General features: G+C 38.8%; 1 protein-coding gene and 1 long non-coding RNA gene across 2 annotated transcripts; one reads left to right on the top strand and one right to left on the bottom strand.

The window, feature by feature from the left end:
- Window positions 1-8716: 8716 nt before the first annotated feature.
- On the top strand, window positions 8717-27121 carry LOC137030673 (uncharacterized). The gene is made up of 18 exons (XM_067401103.1): window positions 8717-8752; window positions 12406-12639; window positions 12798-12891; window positions 13473-13618; window positions 13847-13903; window positions 14390-14464; window positions 14919-14987; window positions 15095-15148; window positions 16070-16138; window positions 16246-16299; window positions 18479-18547; window positions 18648-18707; window positions 22218-22286; window positions 22379-22432; window positions 23350-23409; window positions 23525-23739; window positions 25682-25841; window positions 26880-27121. The coding sequence occupies exons 1-18, from the start codon at window positions 8734-8736 to the stop codon at window positions 26975-26977; spliced, it is 1656 nt and encodes a 551-aa protein (XP_067257204.1). The 5' UTR covers window positions 8717-8733; the 3' UTR covers window positions 26978-27121.
- LOC137030001 (uncharacterized) lies at window positions 18459-22512 on the bottom strand. The gene is made up of 3 exons (XR_010896372.1): window positions 22362-22512; window positions 22200-22257; window positions 18459-18535 (listed from the first exon to the last, which is right to left on the bottom strand). It is a non-coding gene; the product is annotated as an uncharacterized lncRNA (long non-coding RNA).
- Window positions 27122-27424: the final 303 nt, after the last annotated feature.

Below are 27424 nucleotides of genomic sequence, written 5' to 3'. Positions count from 1 at the left end.
CTTAAAATGTTTGAAACAAGGAGACGTCGGGCAGCCGCTCGAATATCTCACCTTTGGAGAAAACTTACTGATTTTGTACTCTAAAAGTGTAAGTACGAATTGCTAAAATTAACATTAGCCCTGAATGATTGCACTATAATATTGATAAATGCTAACCAATACTTAATTATATTACATATTTTCTTACTGAAATTATATATTTGTGTAAAATAACAAAATGTAAATTTAATTGTCATGACATTTTATGCATGGATAGTACACACATGCAGCCAATGTGAATATCAATTTTCAGTTAAAAAATGAATTAAATATAATTATTTTAATTCATGCATTAACTGACAACAAGATGAACATAAACAAAAATGAGTAAACGAATGAATAAAACAAATAAATACAAATCAACAACACCTGAAACAAATCTTAATTCAAATTTATTATTCTAACAAGCTATATCATATTTACAGGCGGACAACCCCACGTCCTACTGCCATCTCAACAGAGCTGTGCCAATAGTGCAGCTTTATTTCAATGAAGCAGCTGACCACCGTGCCCACCTTCGCCTGTCTTTACCATCCATCATATCCCTCATTGGTGCACTCAGGCTGGAATCTGACCATGGATGGGAGAGGGACATCGAGGTGCTTGTCTTCCTCTTCTTCCTCTTCCTCTTCTGGCTTGACCATGCAGCATCCTACAGGGTATCCTCTCCCTTCTTTAAAACTGGATATTGGTATTCCTTTCTTATACCTCTAATTTTTTTAATCATTTCCCATACCTCCCCAACTGGCGTTACTCTTCCTATTTTATTACAAAACCATTGCCAGCTAACTCTTTTTGCATTTCGTATTATTTTCTTAACCTTAGCTTGTGCATTCTTATATACAATTAAATTCTGCAAACTATGAGTTCTTCTTAATATTCTGAATGCTTTATTCCTATCTTTAACTGCTTTTGCACACTCATCTGACCACCAAGGGACTGCTTTTCTCTTCATCTTACCTTTACTTTTTGAAATAGCTTGATTTGCTGCTTCTATAAAAATTTCCCTAATTTTCCCCTCAACAACTTCAATGTCTTCATTTAAATCTATGGTGCTCATCTCTGTTTCACAAATATAAGTAAATAATTCCCATCTTGCACTACTAAAAATCCACCTCCCCAACATTCCACCATTTCTCTTACTTTTCCCCAATTGTAATTGACAGAATACAGGAAAATGATCACTACCGATTGTGGTGTCTTCATCTACATCCCACTCACATCTACCCCCTAAATTTCTAGAAACTAATGTTAAGTCTAATACTGAGGTGTTTCCTGTATACATATCTATTCTAGTCCCTCTTCCATCATTTAAACAAACCATTTGTTTTTCTTCTAGTAATTCTTCTATAATCCCCCCATTTGCATCTGTTTTAGTTCCTCCCCATAACGTGCTATGTGCATTAAAATCCCCACAAATCACCACTCTATCATTTTCCATCCCGTCAATTTCAACTAAACTGTTTAAAGATAACCTTTTACAAGGATTGTAAAAATTAACAATTACAACCTTCCCCTCACCTGTCCATATTTCCACAACTACATACTCACTTCCCTTATTCACCTCTCTAAATGCCATATCATCCTGAATAAACGTAGCACACCCCCCACCAACTCCCTCTTCCCTGTCACTTCTTACAGATGAATAACCAACTATTCTAAATTCTAAATTTGATTTCAACCAAGTTTCCTGCACACATATCACATCTGGCTTGATTGGCAACTCATCTACATATTTTTTAAACTCCTGTCCATTGGCCAATAAGCTTCTTGCATTCCATTGCAGAAATAAAACCATTATCCAATTGAGTGATCTTGACTCGTTTGGATGCTCAGATCATTTCTGACCTCCTCCCAAGTCAATCCTCTAAAATCTAAATGATTAACAGCTGCTTTTGTAATAATCTGTATTCTCTCAGTTTTAGACTTGACCCCCATTGTTGCATTAAGCACTCCTGCTATGAACGTGACTAGCTTTCTCATATCAATCAACATCTTCTCTTCATTAGCCTGCACTGGATCCATGTCTTTATTGAGAGGTTTCCCTGTATTATCTCTGTCCCCATTCTCTCCTCTCTGATTTACTATCTTCACTGCCTCTGCATATGACATCTTACCCTGAGTCCTCACTTGTTGTACCTTTTTTTTCCCTTCTAAGCACTTCACATCCTCCATAAGCCACACTATGATTTCCTCCACAGCTGCAACATCTGGGTTGTTCTTTATGATTACAGTCCTCATAGTTATGATCTTCTCCACATCTAGCACACCTTCTCCTACCTTTGCATGTTTTTGCTGTATGTCCAAACCTTTGGCAGTTGTAGCATCTCATTGGTATTGGTATATATTCCCTAACATTATAGCTCATGAAGCCTAAAGTTACTTTTTTGGGAAGTACTTCGCTTACAAACTCCAGTAGAATAGATTCACTATCTCGTCTTGCCCCTCCCGATTTACCTGTAATCTCCGGACATTCCTCACACTTCCTCCCTTTAAGTTTGCTTTAATTTCATCCATTGTGACACTTAATGGCACACCCCAGATTACTCCTTTAGCCCACTTTGTTCCTTGTCCAATGTAACTTGTACTCACTACTTTGTTTTTACCTATTTCTTTCATTTTACCGGCCCGTTGCCTTTGTTCCTCACTTTTACACATAATCAACAAATGACCATCTCTCAAAACCTTTGCCATAATAATATCACCAACCTGATTTTTTAAAATGGTTGTTAACTTTACCGGACTCATTGGCAAAATTCCCTTCTCCTCATCAAATCTCAAAATAATTTTAAATTCATTCACATTAACCTCCTGCACTCCCTTCTCGTTTACACTGGTTCTTAGTTTCTTTGGCCTACCTCCTGTTACTTCGTCTCCTCTCTTCTCCTTTGTTCTTACACTTCCTTGATTTATATCCATACTGTCATCACTTTCTCCTATTTCATTCTCTCCCCATTCTGGTCCATTCTCAGTATAGTTGCGTTCACCCGCCATCCCTTGCTTCCACTCATAATAATTCTTCATTTTAGAAAGTCCTTTAACACGACTTCCTCTTGACCTGTCTTGGGTCAAAAATCAACTCAAGACTCACAGCACCGCGAGCCACCTCGCAGCGCCGTGTCCTATTTGGGATTCTTCTTCTTCTTCTTGATTTTTTTTGGCGGTTGGCAAACAACTTCAAGGTGCATTACCGCCACCTGCTGGTTAGGAGTGTGGACCAGGAACGCAAGGACCTTTACCTATTAGGCCTACCTTCTAAAACTCTTATAATCTTTTATCTAAATCAGTCATTTTCAAATATAGTATTAAAAAATCAATACACTCCTCATGCGAGATCCTTTGCAAAAAATCTGTCAAATTAAAATTCATCTTAATTCTTTTCAAATTAGATATCAATACTCTCCTTTCACTATTATATTTTGGACATTTCATTATAACATGTTCCACTGTTTCTTCTTGATTACAATACTCACATGCACCTGTCTGATGTTTCCCTATTTTATTTAGAGTACTGTTAAGTGCTGTATGTCCAAATCTAAGTCTAGATATAATTGATTCTTCCTTTCTATTTCTCCTTGTTATTCTTCCTTTACCAACAATTCTTTGGATGTTATAAAACCATCTTCCTGTTCTTTCTTCTTCCCATTGTTTCTGCCATCTATTTTTCACATGTTGTTTAATTAAACACTTCATCTCAGTCTTACTATAATTTACTTTCATGTCTATATCTGATTTTCCTGTGGCTTCCTTTGCACATTCATCTGCCAATTCATTCCCCTTCACTCCTATATGAGCAGGTACCCAACAGAAAGATACTTCTAAACCCATCATCTGAATCCTGTATAAAGTTTGAAGGATCTCGATCAATATGTCAGATCTGCTCTCAGATTGACCACTTTCTAGTGTCATTAATGAAGAACTTGAGTCAGAACATATAAGTGTCCTCAATGGTCTATTTTCTTCAACCCACTGTAGTGCCAATAAAATTGCAATCATTTCTCCAGTGTATACTGACAGATTATCAGAGATTCTCTTGTTTACTTTGACATTAAAATCTATAACTGTGAATGCCACGCCTACTCTGTTTTCTATATTTTTAGATGCATCTGAATAAATCAAGACATAACTAAAGTAATGAGTTTGAATGTATGTCTGCACCATTCGAGCATTATAACCACCCCCCTGGTCCTTGTCCTTCTTCTCCAGCAGTGACATGTCCACTTTGGGCTGTGGTAATAACCACTGAGGAATTACTGACCATAGAACAGTTGGACTAATGGCCATCTCATTTATTTCCATTTCTTCTGCCACTTTAAGTATCCCCCACCCAAAACTCTTGATTTCAGCCTTTTCTTTTTCCCAACATGGTTTTATCACTTCTTTTGCTGGATGATCTATAGTATGTCCTTTTATACTGACCAAATAATTCAGTGACAGTTGTATTCTCCTAAGTTCTAAAGGCATTTCCCCTGTTTCAATCTGCAATGCTGCAGTAGGAGTGGATCTTATAGCCCCTGTTAATAACCTTAATGCCTTATATTGAATTTTGTCCAATTCCTTCAACTTGCTTGTATCAGCAGATTGAAATACTATACAACCATAATCAAGCACTGATCGCATTAAACCGGTATATATACTTTTCAATGCCAACCTTTCAGCCCCCCAGTCCTTTCCCACCAAACATCTCATAACATTCTGAACTTTCTTGCACTTATCAATAACTTTCTCAATATGCATTTTAAATGTAAGTTTCTCATCAAACCATACCCCTAAAAACTTAAAACAAGAAACTCTTTCTATATCTTGGCCATATAATTTTAATTTTTATCCCACTTTTAACTTTCCGTTTTGAAAAAATCACTGTTTTTGTTTTTCAACAGAAAATCTAAACCCCCACTGATATGACCATTTTTCCACTTCCGATATAGCAGCTTGCATTTTCCTAACAATGAAATCCACATTTCTTCCACGTTTCCAAATTGCCCCATCATCCGCAAAAAGGAGAGTCCTAATCCTTTCTCAATACTTGAGAATACATCATTAATCATTACAGTAAATAATAAGGGACTAATTATGCTACCTTGTGGTGTACCGTTCTCTACAGTCATGGTCCTAGAAAAATTTTTGCCCAACTTTGACTTGAATAGTTCTGCCAAATAGAAAATCTTTAATCCATCTTAACATTTTTCCATTAACTCCTGCTTTTCTTAACTTAATTATCAGACCTTCTCTCCACATCATATCATAAGCTTTCTCAATGTCTAAAAATATAGCCACTACACTTTCCCTATTAATCTGCGCTCTCCTTAATTCATACTCTAAACATACTGTAGCATCCATTGTACTTCTTCCCTTCCTAAATCCACTTTGATAATTTAAAATATACCCTTTTGTTTCCAAGTAATATGTTAATCTTTTATTAATCATTTTCTCCATAACCTTACAAATATGAGAAGTCAAAGCTATTGGTCTATAATCATTTGGACTGTTTCCTTCCTTCCCTGCTTTACGTATTGGTACTATTATAGCCTCTTTCCATTTGCTAGGTAATATCCCACTCTCCCACACCCTGTTGTATAATTCCAGAAGTATATTTTTAGAACTATCACTTAATTTAGACATCATTATATAGCATACCTGATCTTTACCTGGTGCAGATACTCTAGTGTTTTTTAGAGCACTATTTAATTCACTTATAGAAAAAGGTAAATTCAGTGCATCATCCACATCTAAATCTATATTAAAATCTCTGTGTCTTAATATTGTTTCCTCTCGCCCTCTTCTCCCTTCTTCACTGATATTGTCTGAACTATGAATTTTGACAAATGTTTCCACAATCATTTCAGCCTTTTCTTTCTCTGTAATTGCCGTACTCCCATTAGCTGTTAATGTTGGATATCTATACTCTCTTCTAATACCGTTCATTTTCCTTACCATACCCCAGACCTTATCAATATCCGTTTCTCTACCCACTGTATTACAAAACCTCCTCCAATATTCTTTTTTTGCTGTTTTCACTGTTCTTCTAACACATGCTTGTGCCTTTCTGTAAAAAATTAAGTCCCCAAAATTAAGTGTTCTTTTAAGTCTTTTAAATGCTTTGTTTCTCTCTTTGACTACTCTTCCACATTCTTCTGTCCACCATGGAACGATCCTCTTTTTCTTACTTCCTGTGCGCCTTGGTATTGACTGGACTGCAGCTTCAATTATAGCTCCACTAATAGACTGATTTAACTCCTCTGTCTCTTGATTAATATTAATTTCACCCATTATCCCCTCACATACTTCTCCAAATTTACCCCAATCTGCTTTGTCAAAAACCCACCCTCCTGATCTATTTATCTCATTAATTTCTACTCTTGCCCCTACTTCAACAAAAATAGGATAATGGTCACTCCCCATCGTGCTTTCTTTCTTAACTTCCCACCAACATATCCCTGCTATTGACTCAGACACAAGGGAAATATCCACCGCTGTCTCCTTCCCATTTATAACATTTATTCTGGTACCATTTCCATTGTTAATACAAACTAAATTTTTCATATCCATAAATTCTTCTATAACCTCTCCATTAATATCATTATAATTATCCCACAATGTATTATGACCATTAAAATCTCCACAACAAATAACTTTACCCTCTAAATGAATTAATAATTCCTCCAAATTCCCCAAGGTTAATCTCTGACATGGATTATAATAATTTGCTATTTTAATATTACCCTCCTCTGTCCATACCTCAATTACAATAAATTCCAGTTCTTTCCCTCTAGCTGTTACCCTATATTGAATATTTTGTTTAATAAATATTGCACAACCTCCACCATTACCATTGTCTCGGTCTCTCCGAATACTATCATAACCTGCAATTATAAAATCTAATGATGGTTTTAACCAAGTTTCCTGTATGCAAATTACCTCTGGTTTTGCTTCTAACTCATTAATGAATCCTTTGAATTCCTGTCCATTAGCTATTAAACTTCTTGCATTCCACTGAACAATTAGCATTAACCTTGTCCATTCTGGCTGGACGACTTACCTTCTGATTCAAGTCTTCTATTGATTTGTTCCCATGACATGTGTTTAACTGACAAAAATTTCTCAGCACCTCTCACAATTACTTTAATTTTCTCTGTTTTGTGCTTTACTTGATCCGTACAATTAATGACATATGCTATAAACAGAATTAAATTCTCCATACTCACAGAAATGTCTCTCAAATGTCTTTGTCCTCCCAAGACATTTCCTTCATTACCTGTTCTCTCCTTTGTTTCCCCTTGTCCTTGAATTATTTTCACTGCCTCTGCATAGCTTATGTTGTTTTTAACTTTGACTTTCTGGACTTCCACTGCTCTTTTTCTTACATCACATCCTCCAAACGCTACATTATGATCCCCACCACAGTTGCAACATTTAGCCTTCACATTTTCTCCACACTCTTCATATCTATGTTCTCCACCACACTTAGGGCATCTTTGTTTACCTTTACACACTGCAGCAATGTGCCCATACCTTTGGCATTTGTAACACCTAAGAGGTGGTGGAACATATTCTCTGACTGGATAACTCATGTATCCTACTTTGACCCTGTCCGGAAGTTTATCATCTTGAAACTCAATTAAAACAGACAAGCTTGCAGTTCTTTCTCCATTTATTGTTTTATTTAATCTCCTTAAAGTCTTTACATTTCCTCCTTGGATGTTCTTTTTGACATTATCCAGGTCTTCATCAGTTGGAATGCCCCATATTACACCTTGCGTTCCCTTCCTTCCATTTATTGCTTTTCTGTCCGCTACCTTCTTTTTACATACGTTTCCAATGAGCAATGCTTTTCTTCTTTGTTCCTCTGTTTTACATTTTAACATAATGTTTCCATCTCGAAGTATTCTTGCCATATCTATATCACCTAGCTTCTTTTTTAATTCTTGGGTAAGTGTAATTGGACTTAAGCGTATGTGCTCATCTTCTTTCCTAAACATCAGGATAACTTTGAATTCTCCATCGTCGATCTTCCTCCGCACCATTCGCTCGTTTTCCTCAACACAATTCTCCTCCAACCCCCTTTTTTGACTTAGATTAATCCTCTCACTACCCCCTTCTCCTTGCCTTCTTCCTCTACCCCTCTCTTTTTCACCCCCAGCAACCATCCATTCCTCACTATCCATATCATCAACATCCTCATACCAAGATCCTGCCATCCTGACCCATTCACTAACCAGCTCATGCCCTCCGTCTTCCTTCAGTTTCCCACTTTGTGCCAGCGTCCGTCTTCCTGAACTGCTCCAAACAGCGCCAACTCCTTTCCGTCGTCCGCCGAAGTTTCCCTCCAAAACCTGCCCTCACCGGCTAGCGCCCTATTTGGGATTCAGTCAAAGTGAGCTCTTTCAAACTCAAGGATTAAACCAAATCATAGTCACAGGGACAACAGACACACATAGCCTAGATAAACTCAACAATTGAAAATCAAATTTAAAATGAATTTTAACATCAATATTAATTAAAAATAAATAAATACAAAAAATAAACAAAACATTTATACATATATTCAAATAAACACAATGAAACAATGACCCCCTGCTCACACTGGTAAGTAGACTATCCTACACTACCCATAATTCCTCATGATGGCATAAAAAAGGAAACAGGAAGGCCACACTTCCTCTTAAACCCCAACCCCACAACCATGCTGCAGCCATGAACCCAGAGACAAAAGGTAAGAAAATGAAGTTGGTAAACTCTAAATAAAATAAAGAAAGAAAACTGTTGGTGTCTTTTTCCTTTATCCCGGTGTCTAATGTGCACCTTAGACTAGGAAAAATAACCCAACATTATTTTTAAACAAACAACAAGAAACCAAGAAATATTTAAACAAATGAATCAAACAAATGCAAACCAAAACAAACAGGGCACATACAAGAATTAAGGGTAACTTATGAGATCTTCATATGGGCGTTGCTAAAGATTGCATAGGATGTTTTGGCTGGTTGCTAGGGTGTTGCTATGTGGTTGCTAGGCAATTGGTAGGGTGATTTGGGTGGTTGTTACATTGCTGTAAGGCAGGCATTTCATGCTCCAATGTGGTTGCTAGGGTGCTGTACATGGTTGCCAGACAGTTGCCAGTGTGATATTTAAGGACTTCTTGCCAGTTTTGAGTCAAAACATCCGGTCATTTGATATCTGATTCATGGATGTATGACACTATGGCTCAGTGTGAATTGTCTCATATGCCTAGTTCAATGATCAATTAAAAAAACAAGTAAAGTAAAACATGCTCAGTTTCAATTTCGTTAGAGTAGTACCATTAGTATAAAATCCTTATGTCTTTGATGCATCCTCTTTGGCATACAAGAAATGACAGCACGAATTGGGCTGATGGCACAATATGGCTCATTGTTTATTGATATTACATGCCAAGTTCAATGTTTCAAAAAAAGAATGATACTGTAAAAAATGCTGAGAATTTGGATTTCGTTAGAGCAGTACCTCTTTGTGTCTGCTTTAACGCAGCCTCTGATGGCGGAAAAACAGCACTGCAAATCAGGCTGAAACAACAACAACAAAAATGTAATTCTAAATGATTTTCTGACACGAGACTTTTATTTTTAAATGTGTGCGTGAAAACGTTCCCTTTCGATACTTCACTCGTACTGCGTATGGGGAAAGGTCTCCCTTTTTCCCCGCTGCTGAAGCCTTTTTCAATAACGCAGTGTAACTGCATCGTCATTGGTTCACTCATAGACAAGTTGTTGAACCAATGACGACGCGGCATAGCTGCGCGGCCTATGGCGACAAAGCGCGCAAATATTCCCGCCGAAATGGGCGGGGTTACGGGCTATATAAGCAGGCGTTTCGCCATAGGATTTCAGTGTTTTCTCCTTCAGCGACGACCTCTACATCTCTTCGCTGATCTCCGCCTGAAGCCGAAGAAGCTCGCCGCCTTCCTGACAGCTCTCGCCGCCGTCTGAAGAGGCTCCCGCAGCGGACTAGCCTGGACTCGCCGGCTGAGGACAGCGCCGGCGCCCTCACTGACTGCAGCATCAGCGCCGTCACGCCGAGTGCGTCGCCTGCCTGGGCAAGCCCCATGCGGACGGCGCACTTGCTGGGGACTCATGCCCGCACTGCGAGTGCATGAGTCTCAGTTCCCTGCGCTCGCGGGTCGCCTTTTTCACGGAAGGTGATCTCGCCGCTCGCGCCCTCCCGTCTTCTTCCTCCCGCGAACCGGCCAGGAAGAGACAGCGGGGTAGAGCGACTCAGCGCCCGGAGTCAGACGAGCTCACGCCGGCCCAGCCCCCGCGTGCCTCGCTTTCTCCTCCGAGGGAACCATCCCCCGTCCTGTTCTCCCGCCCTGAGCAGCGTCCCTCTGCCGAAGCAAGTGACCTCGTCTCATTTGGAGGAACAGACGACGAGCAGGATGACTCCATGTCACTTGCGGCTTCCGAAGCAGAAGCATGGGCTGGCGAGCCGGAAGACACTGCTCCGCCTCCCTTGGAACCCGTTGAACACGGCCAGGGCATGGATGCCGAGCTTTTCCGCGTCCTGTCCAGAGCCGTGGAAGAGCTGGACCTCGAATGGGCCCCTCCAGAGGAGCCATCTCGCAGCCGCCTGTACGAATGGTTTCTGCCAGGCCGCCGCCAAGCACCTCGCCAGTGCTCAGCGCCCTTCTTTCCCGAGGTCCACGAGGAGCTCACAAAGTCATGGCGCGCTCCGTATTCCGCCCGCCTTCACACGACGCACCGCTCCGCCCTCACCGCCGTCGACGGCGCCGAAGAAAAGGGTTACGAGCACCTGCCACCCCTAGACGAAGCGGTGGCTGCTCACCTCTGCCCTCCCGCGGCTGTGGGATGGAAGAATAAGAGGGCCCTTCCTTCCAAGCCCTGTCGGACCACCTCTACTTTGGCCGGACGGGCTTACACCTCGGCGGGCCAGGCTGCCTCCGCGCTTCATACTATGGCCATTTTCAGGTCTTCCAGGCCAAACTCCTCCGCTCCCTGGACGAGTATGGGATTGACGCGCCGGCTTTCAAAGATCTTCCCAGCGCCACCGACCTTGCCCTGCGAGCTACGAAGACCACGGCCCAGGCCATCGGGCGTTCCATGGCCAGCCTGGTAGTTTTGGAGCGCCACCTGTGGCTCAACCTAACGGAGATCAAGGACCTAGACAAGACGGCCTTCTTAGATGCCCCGGTCTCTCCCTCTGGTCTCTTCGGGCCTGCAGTGGACGGCTTCACAGAGCGCTTTACTGCTGCGCAGAAATTGTCTCAGGCTATGAGACATTTCTTGCCAAAGCGCTCCAGCTCTGCTTCCAGCTGCCCCAGGACTGCGGCGGCACAGCAGAACAAGCCAGCCCCACCCGTAACACAGGCGGCGCCGCCCCAGGAGCATCGTCAGCGCTCACGCCCTGCGAAGCGCCCTCCCTTCCCGAGACGCCAGGGACCCCGGCCCAAGACTGTGCAGGACCCGGTGAGGGAAATTGACAGGTGGAAGGCAACAGAGTTCAGGCAGTTTTTACTGTATACCGGACCTGTTATGTTGAAAGATCTCCTTACCACAGAGGTGTACAAAAACTTCTTGCTGCTTTTTGTGGGAATCTTCATCCTGTGCAACAACAGTCTGATGGAAGATTACTGTGATTATGCCAATGACATACTGGTTCTCTTCGTCAATCACTTCGGTCAACTGTATGGGCCACAATTCCTGTCCTATAATGCACACTGCCTTGTACATCTTGCAGATGATGCAAAAAAGCATGGCGTGCTAGACAACTTCAGTGCTTTCAAGTATGAGAATCACCTGAACAAACTCAAAAGACTTCTGAGGAAACCAACATGCCCTCTGAGTCAAATAATAAAAAGATTCTCAGAGATGCAAAGAAGCTGCAAAAAACCTCACAAAACCAGGCCACATCTGCTCAAAAAACAGCATGCAACTGGTCCTCTACCTGCATCCTTTCATGAAGCGACACAGTATAAAGAGTTAAGGACAAGCCCTTACACTCTTAAACTGGACCGGGCAAACTGTCACGTTTACATCAGTGGCAAAGTTGCAAAGCTGCAAAATATCATTTCATTCAGGGATGAAATTTATGTAGCTTACAGTTCATTCAACCATCAGGAATCTTTTTTTGACTATCCCCTACCATCCTCCACACTCGGCATTTATTTAGTTGACGATCTCTCAACCACCGTCGAGTTCTGCAAATTTGAGGAAATAGAGAACAAAATTTCTCTTGTCCCATATCTACGCCATTTTGTTGCAATTCCACTTTTACATACAGATTAATTCTTTATCAGCACTTTTTGTTCCATAGTTTATGCATTTGAATTACATAGTTGAATTTATCGAATTTAATACACAATATGGGTTTCAGGCTGGCAGTTCTTAAAAAAAAAAAAAAAAGAAAAAAGAAAAATGTACCTAATAGTGGAGTTTGAGGGAGAAGGGACGACTGGACCAGTTGCCAAGTCCTGGTATGCTGACGGATACTCTTGGTGGCCACCATATAAAGACATTGACAGGCTGTTAAAGAGTGTTAAAATCATGGAGACACCACAGCCAGAGAAGGGGTGGACCCGGCCTAAAACAAGAATCCTGCACGAGTCAGGTAAGAGTAAATTATACTGTAAATTAAACATGATCTTGCCCAGCATACCTGCATTTCATTTTTCAGAATCTTTGTACATTTATCTATACTGTAAAATGTGGTCTCACATAAAGCTTTAATAAACAAAATTGAAACCGTACCTGCATTTCTTTTTTCAGCATCTTTTCACAATGTAGCCAACAACTGGAAGAAGGCCAGTTATACATCCGACATAAATTCAGAACCTGAAATTGCTGGAAAAAGGATTCCAAAGTAAGTCCTCATAAAAGACAAAGAAATGTTTTGAAAAACACATGAAAATGCCATATACTTTCGTTTTAACCACCTTTAACATAGTTCAACTGAATATTTAAATTATTGAATAACAGCTTCAGTATGATTGTTACAGGTTTTAAAGTGTTAGTTCGCTCAGAAATGAAATTTCTGCGATCAAGTACTCACCCTCAAGTCGTTTCAAACCTGCAAGACTTTCGTTCATCTTCTGAACATAAATTATGTTGATGTCTACGCTCAGACATCAACGCAACTACCACCTCAAGGCCCAGAAAGGTAGTAAAGACATAGTTAAAATAGTCTATGTGACTAGTGGTTCAACCACAATTTTATGAAGTGATGAGAACCCTTTTTCTGAGCAAGATGTCATCAAAAATATTTTCATTTGTGTTCTGAAGATGAACAAAGGTCTTACAGTAAATTATGAAAATTATTCAATTTGGGTGAACTGTCCCTTTAAGAAATAAAGCAAAATGTTTTTAGTCCATTTATGAGTATTTGCTACATCACACAAGGGGCAATTAATGTGTGCAGTTGTACTTTTTTCTCTGTGTTCCTAGAAAGAAACTGTGCTCCAACCACATCTACTCATCGGATGATGAGGCACCAGAACAACCACCTCTTAAAAAAAGAAAAACTGCAGACAAAGAAAGTGTTCCACCAGCACCAAGGCCTCCATCAATTCCAAAACGCACAAAGAAAAAAGGTAATGGAAAATAAATTTAAAAACATGCAATGGTAATAAAATGAATGCTATGAATAACAATACACATTCCATTTAAACTCAACCAGAGGTTGCTTTTTTTTTTTAATTTTTAAAATCTAGGTAATTCTCAAATCTGGTTGATTTTACACAGAATGGCCCAGTATGAAATAAGTAAGATTAAAAGTGCATAACAGCCAGAATACAAAAAATAAATTTCCCTTTTATCAGGTCCTGTTGTGCAACCTCAGGTTTTGCAGAGCAGAGCTGTAAACTCTTTAAGTAACTGTAAGTCTGAAGATCTCTTATCTTTAATCATTTTAATTGTTCTATCCACATCTACAATGATTATTTAAAGCTACAACTATGTCAGCGGTTCTTAATCCTGTTTGTCACACATTTTGTGACATCTCTTAACACATCTCTTATCACTTCAGACATTTGTGCTATTCAACCGTGGATTTCACAGGATCCACCATGATTCCAGTTCCAACGGAGCATATATTTTCCATTCAAAGGACATTAAAGTGCATAAGACATCCCTTTAAATTGTATTTATTCATAGAGTTATATTACGTCACACTTCTCTAGTTTCATCAGGCAGTGGCGTTGCGCAAATCCGTGAATGAATGTTCCTAATTGAACTAAACTTTAACAGATTTCCTGTGCAGGAAAAGAATTAAGAACCGCTGAATTAAATAACTGTTGAAACATACAGCTGCAGAACTGTAGCTATCAAAATGAACATCACTAATGACCCCTGACTGTCAACAGCATTTGTCAATCAGCAACAATGTGATATGGAAGACCAACAGCAGACCTGGTGTGAGAGTCTCCCCAGCTTTCAAGGTAAATTATTAGTTGTATCTGGCTGGTGGGAATGCTCAAATGAAGTCCAACATGTGATCCAAATAATGGGTTATTTGACTCAAAGAAAGTTTTGTGAATTGTGTCATTCCTAACCCATAAACTATTTTCTAACTTCATTACTTTAAACTAAACTCATTTAAGCCTGGCTAATTTAAATATTCAAGAGCAAGACGCAAAAGAAAACTTGCGCGTGCTGTGAGAGCGCGCACACACTTATTTCAGACAACGTGCAAATACCGAGTTCTCCATCAAGTCTTGCGTAGCAGTAATATTGGAGTGGAGGCTATCAATACATAGAGAAACTTCATATGCATTACTTTTACAATTATGTTTATCATCTTTAAAGTGTGCAAGTTATGGGGAAATGCCCTATTGATGGAGGAACAGTAACCTCACAATTACATGTGCAACTTACACACTCCACCTTTTGCAGCTCCAGTGCGTGTTTCTCAGCCAGACCATCACGGAGCCGGTTGGAGTGTTGATCCACCTAACACACAAGGTACAAGAGCACAATCAGGGATGAGGAAATCAGAAACACATTCACAGCATTTCAAACTAAATAAAATTTTTAAAACTAAATAACATAATATTTTGCGTTCAATCCAGAGCACACCTTTTCTGTCATGAGACCCTCAGGGGACCACCTTGGAAGAACGCAGAGTAAGATAAATGCACATAAATTCACTTAAGTAAATTTTACACCCCTCACCCAAATAGGATAAAGTTAATGGAAGAAAAAAAAAAAAAAAAAAAAAAAAGTTCAAATTGCAATTGCAATTTTACTATTAAAGGGTTAGTTCACCCAAAATGTTCCACACCCGTAAGACCTTCGTTAATCTTCAGAACACAAATTAAGATATTTGTTGAAATCCGATGGCTCAGTGAGGCCTTCATAGGGAGAAATGGACACTTCCTCTCTCAAGATCCATAAAGGTACTAAAAACACATCTAAATCAGTTTATCTGAGTACAGTGGTTCAATATTAATATTATAAAGTGACGAGAATATTTTTGGTGTGCCAAAAAAACAAAATAACGACTTATTTAGTGATGGCCGATTTCAAAACACTGCTTCAGGAAGCATCGAAGCATTGTGAATCAGTGTATCGAATCATTAATTGGATCGCGGTTCAAACCCGCCAAGCTGCTGAAATCACGTGACTTTGAACTGCAGATTCGACACAAAAGATTCATAACGCTCCGAATCTTCCTGAAGCAGTGTTTTGAAATCGGCCATCATTAAATAAGTCGTTATTTTGTTTTTTTGGCGCACCAAAAATATTCTCGTGGCTTTATAATATTAATCTTGAACCACTGTACTCACATGAACTGATTTAGATATGTTTTTAGTACATTAATGGATCTTGAGAGAGGAAATGTCATTGCTGGCTATGAAGGCCTCACTGAGCCATCTGATTTCATCAAAAATATCTTAATTTGTGTTCTGAAGATTAACGAAGGTCTTACGGGTGTGGAACGACATGAGGGAGAGTAATACATGACAGAATTTTCATTTTTGGGTGAACTAACCCTTTAATTCGCAAATGTAACAAGTGCAACTTACCCACTCCAATTTTCTCAGCGACTGTGGGCATCTCTCAGGCAGACCATCACGGAGCCGGCTGGAGTGTTCATCCACCTAACACACAAGGTACAAGAGCATTAATTACAATAAGGAGGAGGAAACAAGAAAAGCTATTTAGAGCACTATACAGAATTTTAAACAGCATAATATCAGATGATCTTTTCAATCCATAGAGCACACCTTTTCTGTCCTGAGACCCTCAGGTGAGCACCAAGGAAGAACACAGAGTAAGTTATATTTGATCGCTATTACAGAGTTGTAAAAAAACAATAAGCTTCAAGAAGCTGTGGTTTTCGGTGAATTTATAACAGCTAAGGAGATGCACACCAGTAATGTTTTTTTTCTAGTGTACGTTTATAAAAGCTACATAAATATCCTAATTGAACTAGGATATAAGTTTTAAGATATATAACTAAGGCCTAATCCTGGCTTAGCCTAAGCCCTGATTGTGAAACCGGGCCTATATCACATCGAATCATATCACCGATACATATCATTGCGTTTTATATCGCAATCGTGATATAACGATGTATCGTTACACCCCTATTTTTAACTGTTAATGTTTTTGTTGTGTTAATTTTGATTTTCCTTACACACACAGCAAGATTTGCAGTCTAAACACTTTTTTCCAGCCCGTTTTGATTGAGAACATATAAACTGTCCTGATTATCAGCAGTTTCTAAACAATCAGATGATAGTATATGAAATAATGAAATAATTGCTTGTATTGGCTGATACATCGGTGCATCTCTAGTTGTAATTCATGTAATTCTTTGGTTTTATACTAGTGGTGCGCACAGATTAATTTTTTTCTCACATATTCTGAATGTCTTCGGCAGAATTCAAATGAGCCATTTTAATCTAGATTAATTCCAAAATTAATCTAGATTAAAATGGCTCATTTGAATTCTGCCGAAGACATTCAGAATATGTGAGATACACAAATTGTCCCTGCGTCCCAATGTCCGTACTATCCATCCTAAATAGTATGTGAGATTAAAATAAGTGTGTCCCAAAGCATAGTATGTTGAAAAGAGTATGCCAAAAGTCCCCGGATGGTCTACTATTTCCGGTAGATTTTCAAAGTGTGGATCCGTGCACACTATAGAGGCTAATATTGCCCACAACCCATTGCGTGTTGGACGAGGATTCAGTTCAGAACTACAAACACGAGTAAAAAGTGTTATAACTACAAAACATGACGAATATGCAAGATAGAGGCTGAGAGGCTGTTTGAGTGACTAATAATCAGTTCAAACTGATAGAAAATATGTTATGTGTTATTTTTCATCTGCAAATACCAATGTGGACTTTTATAAAGATCTGATTGGCCATTAACTTTTAAATGCATCATTATGCATTAATATGAGGAGAGTTCTCCACATGAAAGACTCGCGACTGCAGATCAACGTGCTGCATTTCTCTCCGATGCGATAGGAAATTAGCTAAATGAAATGTGGAGGATGTATGATTGACAGGCCAGTTTACGGTGACTGGACGCGACAGAGAGCAAAGACGCAATTGTATGACGTGATAGTATGTCCCAAAGCTTGTCTACTCTTTTGCTACACACTCAAAAGTAAGTACTTTTTGTTCACAGAAAGAGTACATACTTTTAGGGCGTAGTACAGAATTGGGACGCAGCAAATGACTAAAAGGAATCCGCCATTTTGTCCGACAAAGCAGATAGGAGTTAGAAGATTAACCTCGGTGGAGTTAAACTTTTGTATATTATATTTTGTATATTGACATCTTTCCGCGTTTGAAACAACATTGATTCTCATGTTCATTCATGTTTATTTGATGCTATAAATGGACTCGTAGTAAGAGATGATCGGTTTACGAGCCTCTTGAGTTGAGGCATTACAGCAATCTGTCACGACCATGGTCACGACACATTAAAGAGCAACAAAACGGTTTTTATTGTTTGAATTTCTTAAAAAAACTACACAGTTTTAAAGCTGGGACTTTGTTAAATATCATAAGTAACCTGCTCTGTCTTGTCTGTCGACGTGTTGTCAGTGTCCTCTTTGCTCCGCGATGCATTTATTACTGTGTGTGGCGTCACAGCGCCACGGCTTGACAGATAAAGCAGCAGTAACTAAGGGGGGCGGGTCTTTGCGAAGGGTCAGTTCGGCTAGGTATACATCCGCGCTAAAATATCAAGGTGAAAGTCATCATAGCTTGCGTAGAATAGATCCAGCTCCCAACCCAACTTTGAGAATAGATTAACGGCAATATTTTTTTTAATCGTCCGATAAGAGTCTCACGTTAACGCAGCACGTTAATGCCGATAACGGCCCACCACTATTTTACACTTTTCTAAAATTTCAATTAGCAACACATTTTTCTGTGTGTTTACTTGTGTCGATAACAAGCAAATCTTACCTGCTCCACCTTTCTCAGCGACTGTGGGCATCCCTCAGCCAGACCATCACGGAGCCGGCTGGAGTGTTGATCCACCTAACACACAAGGTACAAGAGCATTAATTACAATAGGGAGGAAGAAACCAAAAACATTTCAACTTTAACAAAATCTAAAACTGTTTATTACATTATCTTTTCAAATCCACAGAGCACACCTTTTCTGTCCTGAGACCCTCAGGTGATTGTGACCACCAAAGAAGAACACAGAGTAAGAACAAAAAAAAAACATTTTGTGCAGATATATAATACATCCAGAAAGTATTCTCAGTTACAGCCTTATTCAAAAAAGGATTAAATACATTTTTTCCCCTCAAAAATTCTACAAACAAGTGACAACATGAAAGAAGTTTTTGAAATCTTTGCAAATTTAAAAAAAAAAAAAACACGTGCATAAGTACAGAGGGTATGCAAAAGTGATAATACTTTTGAGTTTTATGGACGTCGCCATCTTTAATGTTATGTTGGTCACTGTTGTTATGGTTACTAGTAAGAGAATATGGGTTTGACTCTCGTTGGACGTTCATACAGACGCTACTGTGTTCCGGACGCTACTGTAAGTTGCTGTGTGAACGAGACTTTAAGACTGACACCTGTAAGTAAATGCGATTGTCAATCCCAAAAACTGACAGTGTGAATGTGGCCTTAGTCAGGGAGGTGACCAAGAACCCAATAGTCACTCTGACAGAGCTCCAGCATTTCTCTGGTGGAGCTTGAGAGGTCCTGCAAAGAAGAACGAAAGAAACTGCCCAAAAATAGGTGTGCCAAGCTTACCACATCATACTCAAAAAGATTTGAGGCTGTAATTGGTGCCAAAGGTGCTATAACAAAGTAGTGAGCAAAGGCTGTGTATACTTATGTACATGAGATTTGTTTTAATTTTTTTATTTTTAATATATTTGAAAAGATTTCAAACAAACTTCTTTCACATTGTCATGGTGGGGTATTGTGTTAATCACTTTTGGAATAAGGCTGTATCACAAAATGTGGAAAAAGTGAAGCGCTGTGAATACTTTCTGGATGTACTGTAAGTGGTAATTAGGGATGTCAATTTACACAAATACCCAAGACTGATCATTTAAATGAACTGATAGATTAATCATTAGCCTTAATACTGTGATATGTGTTTACTGCAGTGGCATATAGCCAACAGCATGACAGGGAGTGCACATGCCGCTTTTTAATCTAAATAAAGGGCTAATAGGATTGTAAAATGAGTTGATGTGATTGATCATTTATTAAATCACTTATTTTAATAATCAAATATAACTACTAATACAACGCGTCACAAACGCTGCCTCAGATGCTTGATTGTCAGAATGTGAGCTGAAAACAGTAACAAAACTCAATGAATTCACAATGATTTATTAAAGGGTTAGTTCACCCAAAAATGAAGTTTCTGTCATCAAGTACTCACCCTCATGTCAGCCGAAACCCATAAGACCTTCGTTCATCTTCAGAACACAAATTAAGATATTGTTGATGAAATCCATTGGTTCCTGAACCACACATAGGCAGCAACATCATTGCACCTTTTGATGTCTGTAGTCAAGGTAGTCAAGACATAGTTAAAATAGTCAACCTGACTGCAGTGGTTCAACCTTAATGTTATGAAGCGATACGAATACTTTTTGAGCGCAAAACGAAAATAAAAACAGTACTGGCTGAAGCTGTACACGTGAGCACAACGATGGATGTGTGTGATGCTGACACAGGATTCAGCCAATACTGAGCTGGTGTTCGGACATAAACATGGAAGACTGCACTACATCAACTCCGTATGACAACAGTTCAAATTGTTAAATAAAGTCACTATTTTTGTTTTGGTTTTGCGCACAAAAAGTATTCTTGTCCCTTCATAACATTAAAGGGTTAGTTCACCCAAAAATGAAAATTCTGTCATGAATTACTCCCACTCATGCTGTTCCACACCCGTAAGACCTTCATTAATCTTCAGAACACAAATTAAGATATTTTAGTTGAAATCCGATGGCTCAGTGAGGCCTCCATAGGGAGTAATGTCACTTCCTCTGTCAAGATCCATAAAGGCACTAAAACACATCTAAATCAGTTCATGTGCATACAGTGGTTTAATATTAATATTATAAAACGACGAGAATATTTTTGGTGCGCCAAAAAAAAAAAAAAAAACCATATATAGTGATGGCCGATTTCAAAACACTGCTTCAGGAAGCATCGGAGCATTATGAATCTGTGTGTCGAATCTGCAGTTCGGAGCGCCAAAGTCACGAGATTTCAGCCGTTTGGCGGGTTTGAACCGCGATCCGAATCATGATTCGACACAAAGGATTCATAACGCTCCGATGCTTCATGAAGCAGTGTTTTGAAATCGGCCATCACTAAATAAGTCGTTATTTTGTTTTTTTGCCGCACCAAAAATATTCTCGCCGGTTTATAATATTAATATTAAACCACTGTACTCACATGAACTGATTTAGATGTGTTTTTAGTACCTTTATGGATCTTGAGAGAGGAAGTGACATTACTCCCTATGGAGGCCTCACGGAGCCATCGGATTTCAACTAAAATATCTTAATTTGTGTTCTGAAGATGAATGAAGGTCTTACAGGTGTGGAACGGCATGAGGGTGAGTAATAAATGACAGAATTTCCATTTTTGGGTGAACTAATCCTTTAAGGTTGAAGCACTGTAGTCGTATTGACTACAGAATAGGGATGTCTCACGATTTTCGAATAATCGATTTGTTGATTTAATTATAGAATATTGAACAGGTTGTGCGATTTTCATCTTTAAAAATTCCTCAATGGTGATACGTTCATGTAAACAGAGGGTGGCGCGTGCTGCCAATAACGCACCTACAAGCTGTCAATCACGTTGTCTTACACACAAACTGTAGACTAGCGTGGCACATAACAGAGACGTTAAAATCAATGTTCACACAAGTGTTGTGATTCAGGCTGTTCACAACGCCTGTTCTGTTATAACGCGTTTAGTCATTAGTTAATCATTCTATGGCTTAGGTTAAGACAGCCTATTCCCCAATGAATTGTCTCTTTCCCTCCCTCTGTGTGTAGTGTATTATAGTAGGCCTACATGCATGTGTGTATGCAGGGGAGGGGTGCGATTTTCGAATAATATTTGAATAATTTCCAGTGATCTTCAAAAATTATTTTTGTTTGAAATGCCCATCCCTACTACAGAAACCCTAAGATTTCATCAAAAAAAAATTAATTTGTGTTGCGAAGATGAACAAAGGACTTACAGGTGTAAATTTCATTTTTGGGTGAAGTAACCCTTTAAAGAGGAAAAGATGATCACGTTCTCTCTCACACTTTGCGCCTATACAGAGATCTGTCATGCCATATCAAGGAGCGTAAAAATGGATGTTTTTGTTTGAATTTTGAGAATGGACAGGGGTACGTTCAGTACACCATGAGTATCACGGTACGTACCGTACCCTAGACCAGACCAAAGCTGCAGGGGGGGCCAGGAATAAATCACACTCAAATATGGACTACAACACATCCCCAGTGTGAAAACTACATTAGAGTCCTTAATGTACTCAAACTGATTTACTGACTGGAGATTGTTGGTAATGCCAGTGTAATAATGAATAAATGAACCATACTGTTATAATAAGAAGTGAACCAAAATCTGTGTTATGCTTTTCTGTTAAAATATTAGTGTTTGTTAACTTGTGTTGGTAACAAGCAAATCTTACCTGCTCCACCTTTCTCAGCGACTGTGGGCATCCCTCAGGCAGACCATCACGGAGCCGGCTATGGTGTTGATCCACCCAACACACAAGGTACAAGAGCATTAATTAGGCCTGAGGAAATCAAACACATTCACAACATTTAAACAATCTAATGCTTATAATTACATCTGTTCAATCCATAGAGCACACCTTTTCTGTCCTGAGACCCTCAGGTGACCACCAAGGAAGAGAACAGAGTATGTTACCTACAAAGTATTTTTGTACATATATTGTTTTATGCTATCATGAAAACTTAAAGTAAGCTGAGGCTGATAGTTTTTACTTTCCAACTCCACCATTTTCAGCTCCAGTGTGTCTCTTAAAGGGTTAGTTCACCCCAAAATGAGATTTGTCATTTATTACTCACCCTCATGTTGTTCCACACCTGTAAGACCTTCGTTCAGTACACAAATTAAGATATTTTTGATAAAATTTGAGAGATGTCAGTTCCTCCATTGATGGTCTTTGCATCTTCATTCATTCATTCATTTATAATGTATTATACGTCAATGAAAGAAAAAGATATGAGCTGCATTTTATTGATCATCAGCTAGCTAATTTCAGAATCAAAGGCCGCAATAGGAGAGAGAGCAGCATCAGCACTGGTAAGATCAATGGTCAATGTTTACATGTGAGTAGAAACCTAAATTGAATCTGTTCATCATATAAAGCAATCAAGTCTTCAGACTGATAACTAATCCATATGAATTTTTCTGATCTCTTTATTAACTTTCTGAAGAGTCAAAGTGTTCATTGCAAAGGCAGTATTGAAGGAACTGACAGCCCTCAGATTTCATCAAAAATATCTTAATTTGTGTTCTGAAGATGAACAAAGGTCTTACGGGTTTGGACGTCATGAGGGTGAGTAATTGAGGACATGATTTTCATTTTTGGGTGAACTAACCCTTTCACCAATCCAGGTAAAAGAGTGAAACAAACAAACAAACAAAAAATGTATTAAGAGTGGGGGTCATTTCATGAAAATGTCACATTATTTAGAGTGAAATGTAACCCAGACATGTTCTTGGTAACATCCACCAAGTCAGAGGCACACGTGACAATGAAAACATTGTCACAAAACATTGAAAACCTCACAGTAAATTTTTACTTACAGGTACTTCTGGTGTGAGACAGGAAAATCCAGTCTTGCGTCTGGTTCCAAATCAATGTACATGTAAGTTATTTGTTATTTATAACTTAATGCATTTTACCTTTTTTTTTTTTTTATTTTTTTTTTTATTTTATTAATTAAAACTACATGCCAAATTAAATGTTCTTCTGTACTGCAGCTGTAGAAAGGGCCATTCTAGAAACACTAGAGAAAATGGACATGAAGATCAACCACCTGACTTCACTGGTCCAGTCTCTAGTGGGAAACAGGCGCTTTTTACCCCCAGTGGCAGTGCAAAATGATGAGGAAGATGGCATCTTTCCTCTTGCATCCACTGAGGATCTAGACCGGCTGGAGCAAAGTCTGTCAGACAGAGGATTTATGCAGAGAATGGTAAGAAATGGAATTGTCAACCTACAACTACTAAAGAAATGTAGTGTGTGTGTTTATATGCTACTTGCCAAAAGTTTGAAATCAAGATTGAAAACATTAAAGGATTAGTTCACCCAAAAATGAAAATTGTGTCATTTACTCACCCTCATGCCGTTCCACACCTGTAAGACCTTCATTAATCTTCAGAACACAAATTAAAATATTTTTGTTGAAATCCGATGACTCTGTGAGGCCATCATAGTAATGTCACTTCCTCTCTCAAGATCCATTAATGTACTAAAAACACATTTAAATCAGTTCATGTGAGTACAGTGGATCAATATTAATATTATAAAGCGACAAGAATATTTTTGGAGCGCCAAAAAAAATAAATAAAAAATAACGACTTATATAGTGATGGCTGATTTCAAACACTGCTTCAGGAAGCATCGGAGCATTATGAATCAGGGTGTCGAATCATGATTCGGATCGTGCGTCAAACTACCAAACTGCTGAAATCACGTGACTTTGGCGCTCCGAACTGCTGATTTAATACTCTGATTCATTTGTGCTCTAAATCTTCCTGAAGCAGTGTTTTGAAATCGGTCATCACTAAATAAGTAGTTATTTTGTTTTTTTGGCGCACCAAAAATATTCTCGTGGCTTTATAATATTAATATTGAACCACTGTGCTCACATGAACTGATTTAGATGTGTTTTTAGTACATTAATGGATCTTGAGAGAGGAAATGTCATTGCTGGCTATACAGGCCTCACAGAGTCATCGGATTTCAACAAAAATATCTTAATTTGTGTTCTGAAGATTAATGAAGGACTTACGGGTGTGGAACGGCATGACGGAGAGTAATACATGACAGGATTTTCATTTCTGGGTAAACTAACCCTTTAACAGTTACAGGAACACTCCACTTTTTTTTGAAAATAGGCTCATTTTCCAACTCTCCTAGAGTTAAACAGTTGAGTTTTACCGTTTTCGAATCCATTTCATGATATTACACTATTTTAAATAATTTTTCTATTTGAATATTTTGTAAATTTCATTTATTCTGATCAAAGCTTGATTTTCAGCATCATTACTCCAGTCTTCAGTGTCACATGACATTCTCATAAGCCGTTTTTATGCTTGGATATTAGCAGTTACTATTGGTGTTCAATTATTGATTATGGTTCTTATTATCTACATTAAAATAGTTTTTTCCACTTCATGTTTGAGGAAACAGTGATTCTTTTTTAGGATTCTTTGATGAACAAAGTTCAAATGAACAGCATTTATTTGAAATGTAAATCTTCTTGAAATGTTATAAATGTGTTTGTCATTTTTGATTTTGCTTATTAAAATTGTTACTCACCATAAACCAGGGGTCTCCAAACTCAGTCCTGGAGGGCCACTGTCCTGCAAAGTTTAGCTCTAGCTTGCCTCAACACACCTGCCTCAAAGTTTCCTTCCAGCCTAATTAGAGCTTGATGGGCTGGTTCAGGTGTTTAATTGGGGTTTGAACTAAACTCTGCAGGACAGTGGCCCTCCAGGACCAAGTTTGCCCATTCCTGCCCTAAACTTTTGAAAGGTAGTTTATCAGTTCACAGTTTCCACAAAACTATGAAGCAGCACAACTTTCAACATTAATAATAATCAGAAATGTTTCTTGAGCAGAAAATCAGCATATTAGACTGATTTCTGAAGTATCATGTGCTGCTGAAAATTCAGCTTTGCAAAGCAAGAATTGCTTTTCAAAATAGTAAACAGTTCATATGAATATTACAAAAATGTTTGCTGTTGGATTAAATTTTGTATCAAATCAATGCAATCGGTGAACATGAACAGACTTTCAAAAACATTACATAAGATTAATTAATTCCAAACATTTGACGGGTACTAGTGTTTAGTACAGTACAGAAGAGGTCCATTTCTTTGCTAAAACGTATTTCAATGTACCTGTTGAAGGTGAACAGATTATCCATCAGCGGCGGGCCAACAATGAAAAAGACCGTCTGGAGAATCTGCTCCAAGGTCTTCAGCACCAACGTCGCCCGCCAACTGAACTGGTGTGGGAGAGGTGACAAGCGGGGGATAAGGAGGACAAACGTCGGGTCACTGTTAACCGGTACGTTGTACATGCATTAGATCCAATAGGCGGGAAGTTACAGCGTTAAGTTAAATAAGTACTTGGCAAACATGTTCATGAGTCAAACATAATCAAACATGTGGTAATACCAACAGTAAAGTGCCATTTTAAAAAATAGTTAACAAATATAATGGCTTTGTTTAACGAACCTTGGGTTAACCGATCAGTTTAAGTGTCGTTGCCCAACCACAAAAACGGGCACAACTCGCTCGTTAGGTGATTATCATGATCAACTCAATCAACATAACGTCATTTCAAGGTTATTATATAACCGATCACAGACACCACACGATTAGTATTAAAATATATTTGTTTTATACTTACCTTAAGCACATTTTCCCTCACAACTCGTCAGGACACGTGTCTTCTCCACGCAGCATCACATAGACTCGCGCACATATTGGTGCGTTCAAGTCATGTCGGAAAGATCGTATTTACGAGCAGAACTGACATGAATGCCACCACAATGTCGTAAATACCAGTGGGAAGCTCGTAATTTTCTTTAAGCTCCGATCTGTACGAGTTGGGGGCGTGTCAGTCAGAAACATGGCGAAATACCACAATATTACAGGTATTTAGCAGTGAATTGTCAGGCTTTTCTATTTACAACAAAGTAAGCTGATTCCCAACAAAAAATACAATAGCATCACAGTATAAAAATGTAATATGCAACAATAAAGTTTACAACAGCTTCATAAATTAATTAAAAAACATAAAAAAGCAACATACAACTAATGTACATTATTTGCTCTACATTTTCTAGAAGCAGAAGTGTTGTAATTTTGTGTAATTAATTTAGAGAAGGCACACCGCCATCATACTCCGACGAAAGTGACTTGAACGCACCTACCGTCGTACACACGATTTCCCACCTCGTAAATACGAACTTCCCAGGAAGACTTGAACGCACCATATTAGCTCGCGCAGGAAGAGAACTCGCTGATAGGCTCTCTCTTTGGCAGATTTATTCGATTTAAAAAAATAAAGTGTTTTTGTTTGTTTGTTTTTTACATGCAGCTTCAGCCATGAGGAATCCCGTCCTGCCGTCACCAACAGAAGCAGAGGCGGAAAAATATATAAAAGATTTCCTCCGCTTGGCTCCAGGGAGGGAGTGATTGTTTATTTAATTAATTTTATTCTTAATTTATTTAATTGTTTATTGTTTTGTTTGAATATGCCGTTATGTTAATATAGTTTTTAGAATTAATTAAAAGTTGTAATCAATATAATACGTTTTTTTTGCCTAATAAATATTTTTAAAACCATCAACAAATGCGTGTTTTATTGTAGGTTCAGAACAGCGTGGTTATTTAATCATGTGAGGATGTGGCTGGATTTTATGGGGGTTAATTTTATTAATGGGAGGAATCATATCTTAAAACGATGTCTGGGCTACATAAATCAGATGTCTTGCAGACGTATAAACATCTGATAAACGTCTGTAAAAGAGCGGATTGCCGACGTTCTAAATTATTAACGTCATATAGACATCGCCTAGACGTCGTTCTAACAGCTGGCAGGGACGTCTCGGCGACGTATTGCAGATGAGCAGACGCTCTAAA

Source organism: Chanodichthys erythropterus, chromosome 11 (assembly GCF_024489055.1).
Source record: "Chanodichthys erythropterus isolate Z2021 chromosome 11, ASM2448905v1, whole genome shotgun sequence".
NCBI classification, from domain to species: Eukaryota; Metazoa; Chordata; class Actinopteri; order Cypriniformes; family Xenocyprididae; genus Chanodichthys; species Chanodichthys erythropterus.
This window is presented reverse-complemented; position numbering and strand designations above follow the sequence as displayed.

Coding starts and splice junctions, on each gene's coding strand:
- LOC137030673 (XM_067401103.1), top strand. Junction 14,465..14,918: donor GAGTCTCCCCAGCTTTCAAG/GTAAATTATTAG, acceptor CACCTTTTGCAG/CTCCAGTGCGTGTTTCTCAG. Junction 16,300..18,478: donor GCACCAAGGAAGAACACAGA/GTAAGTTATATT, acceptor CACCTTTCTCAG/CGACTGTGGGCATCCCTCAG.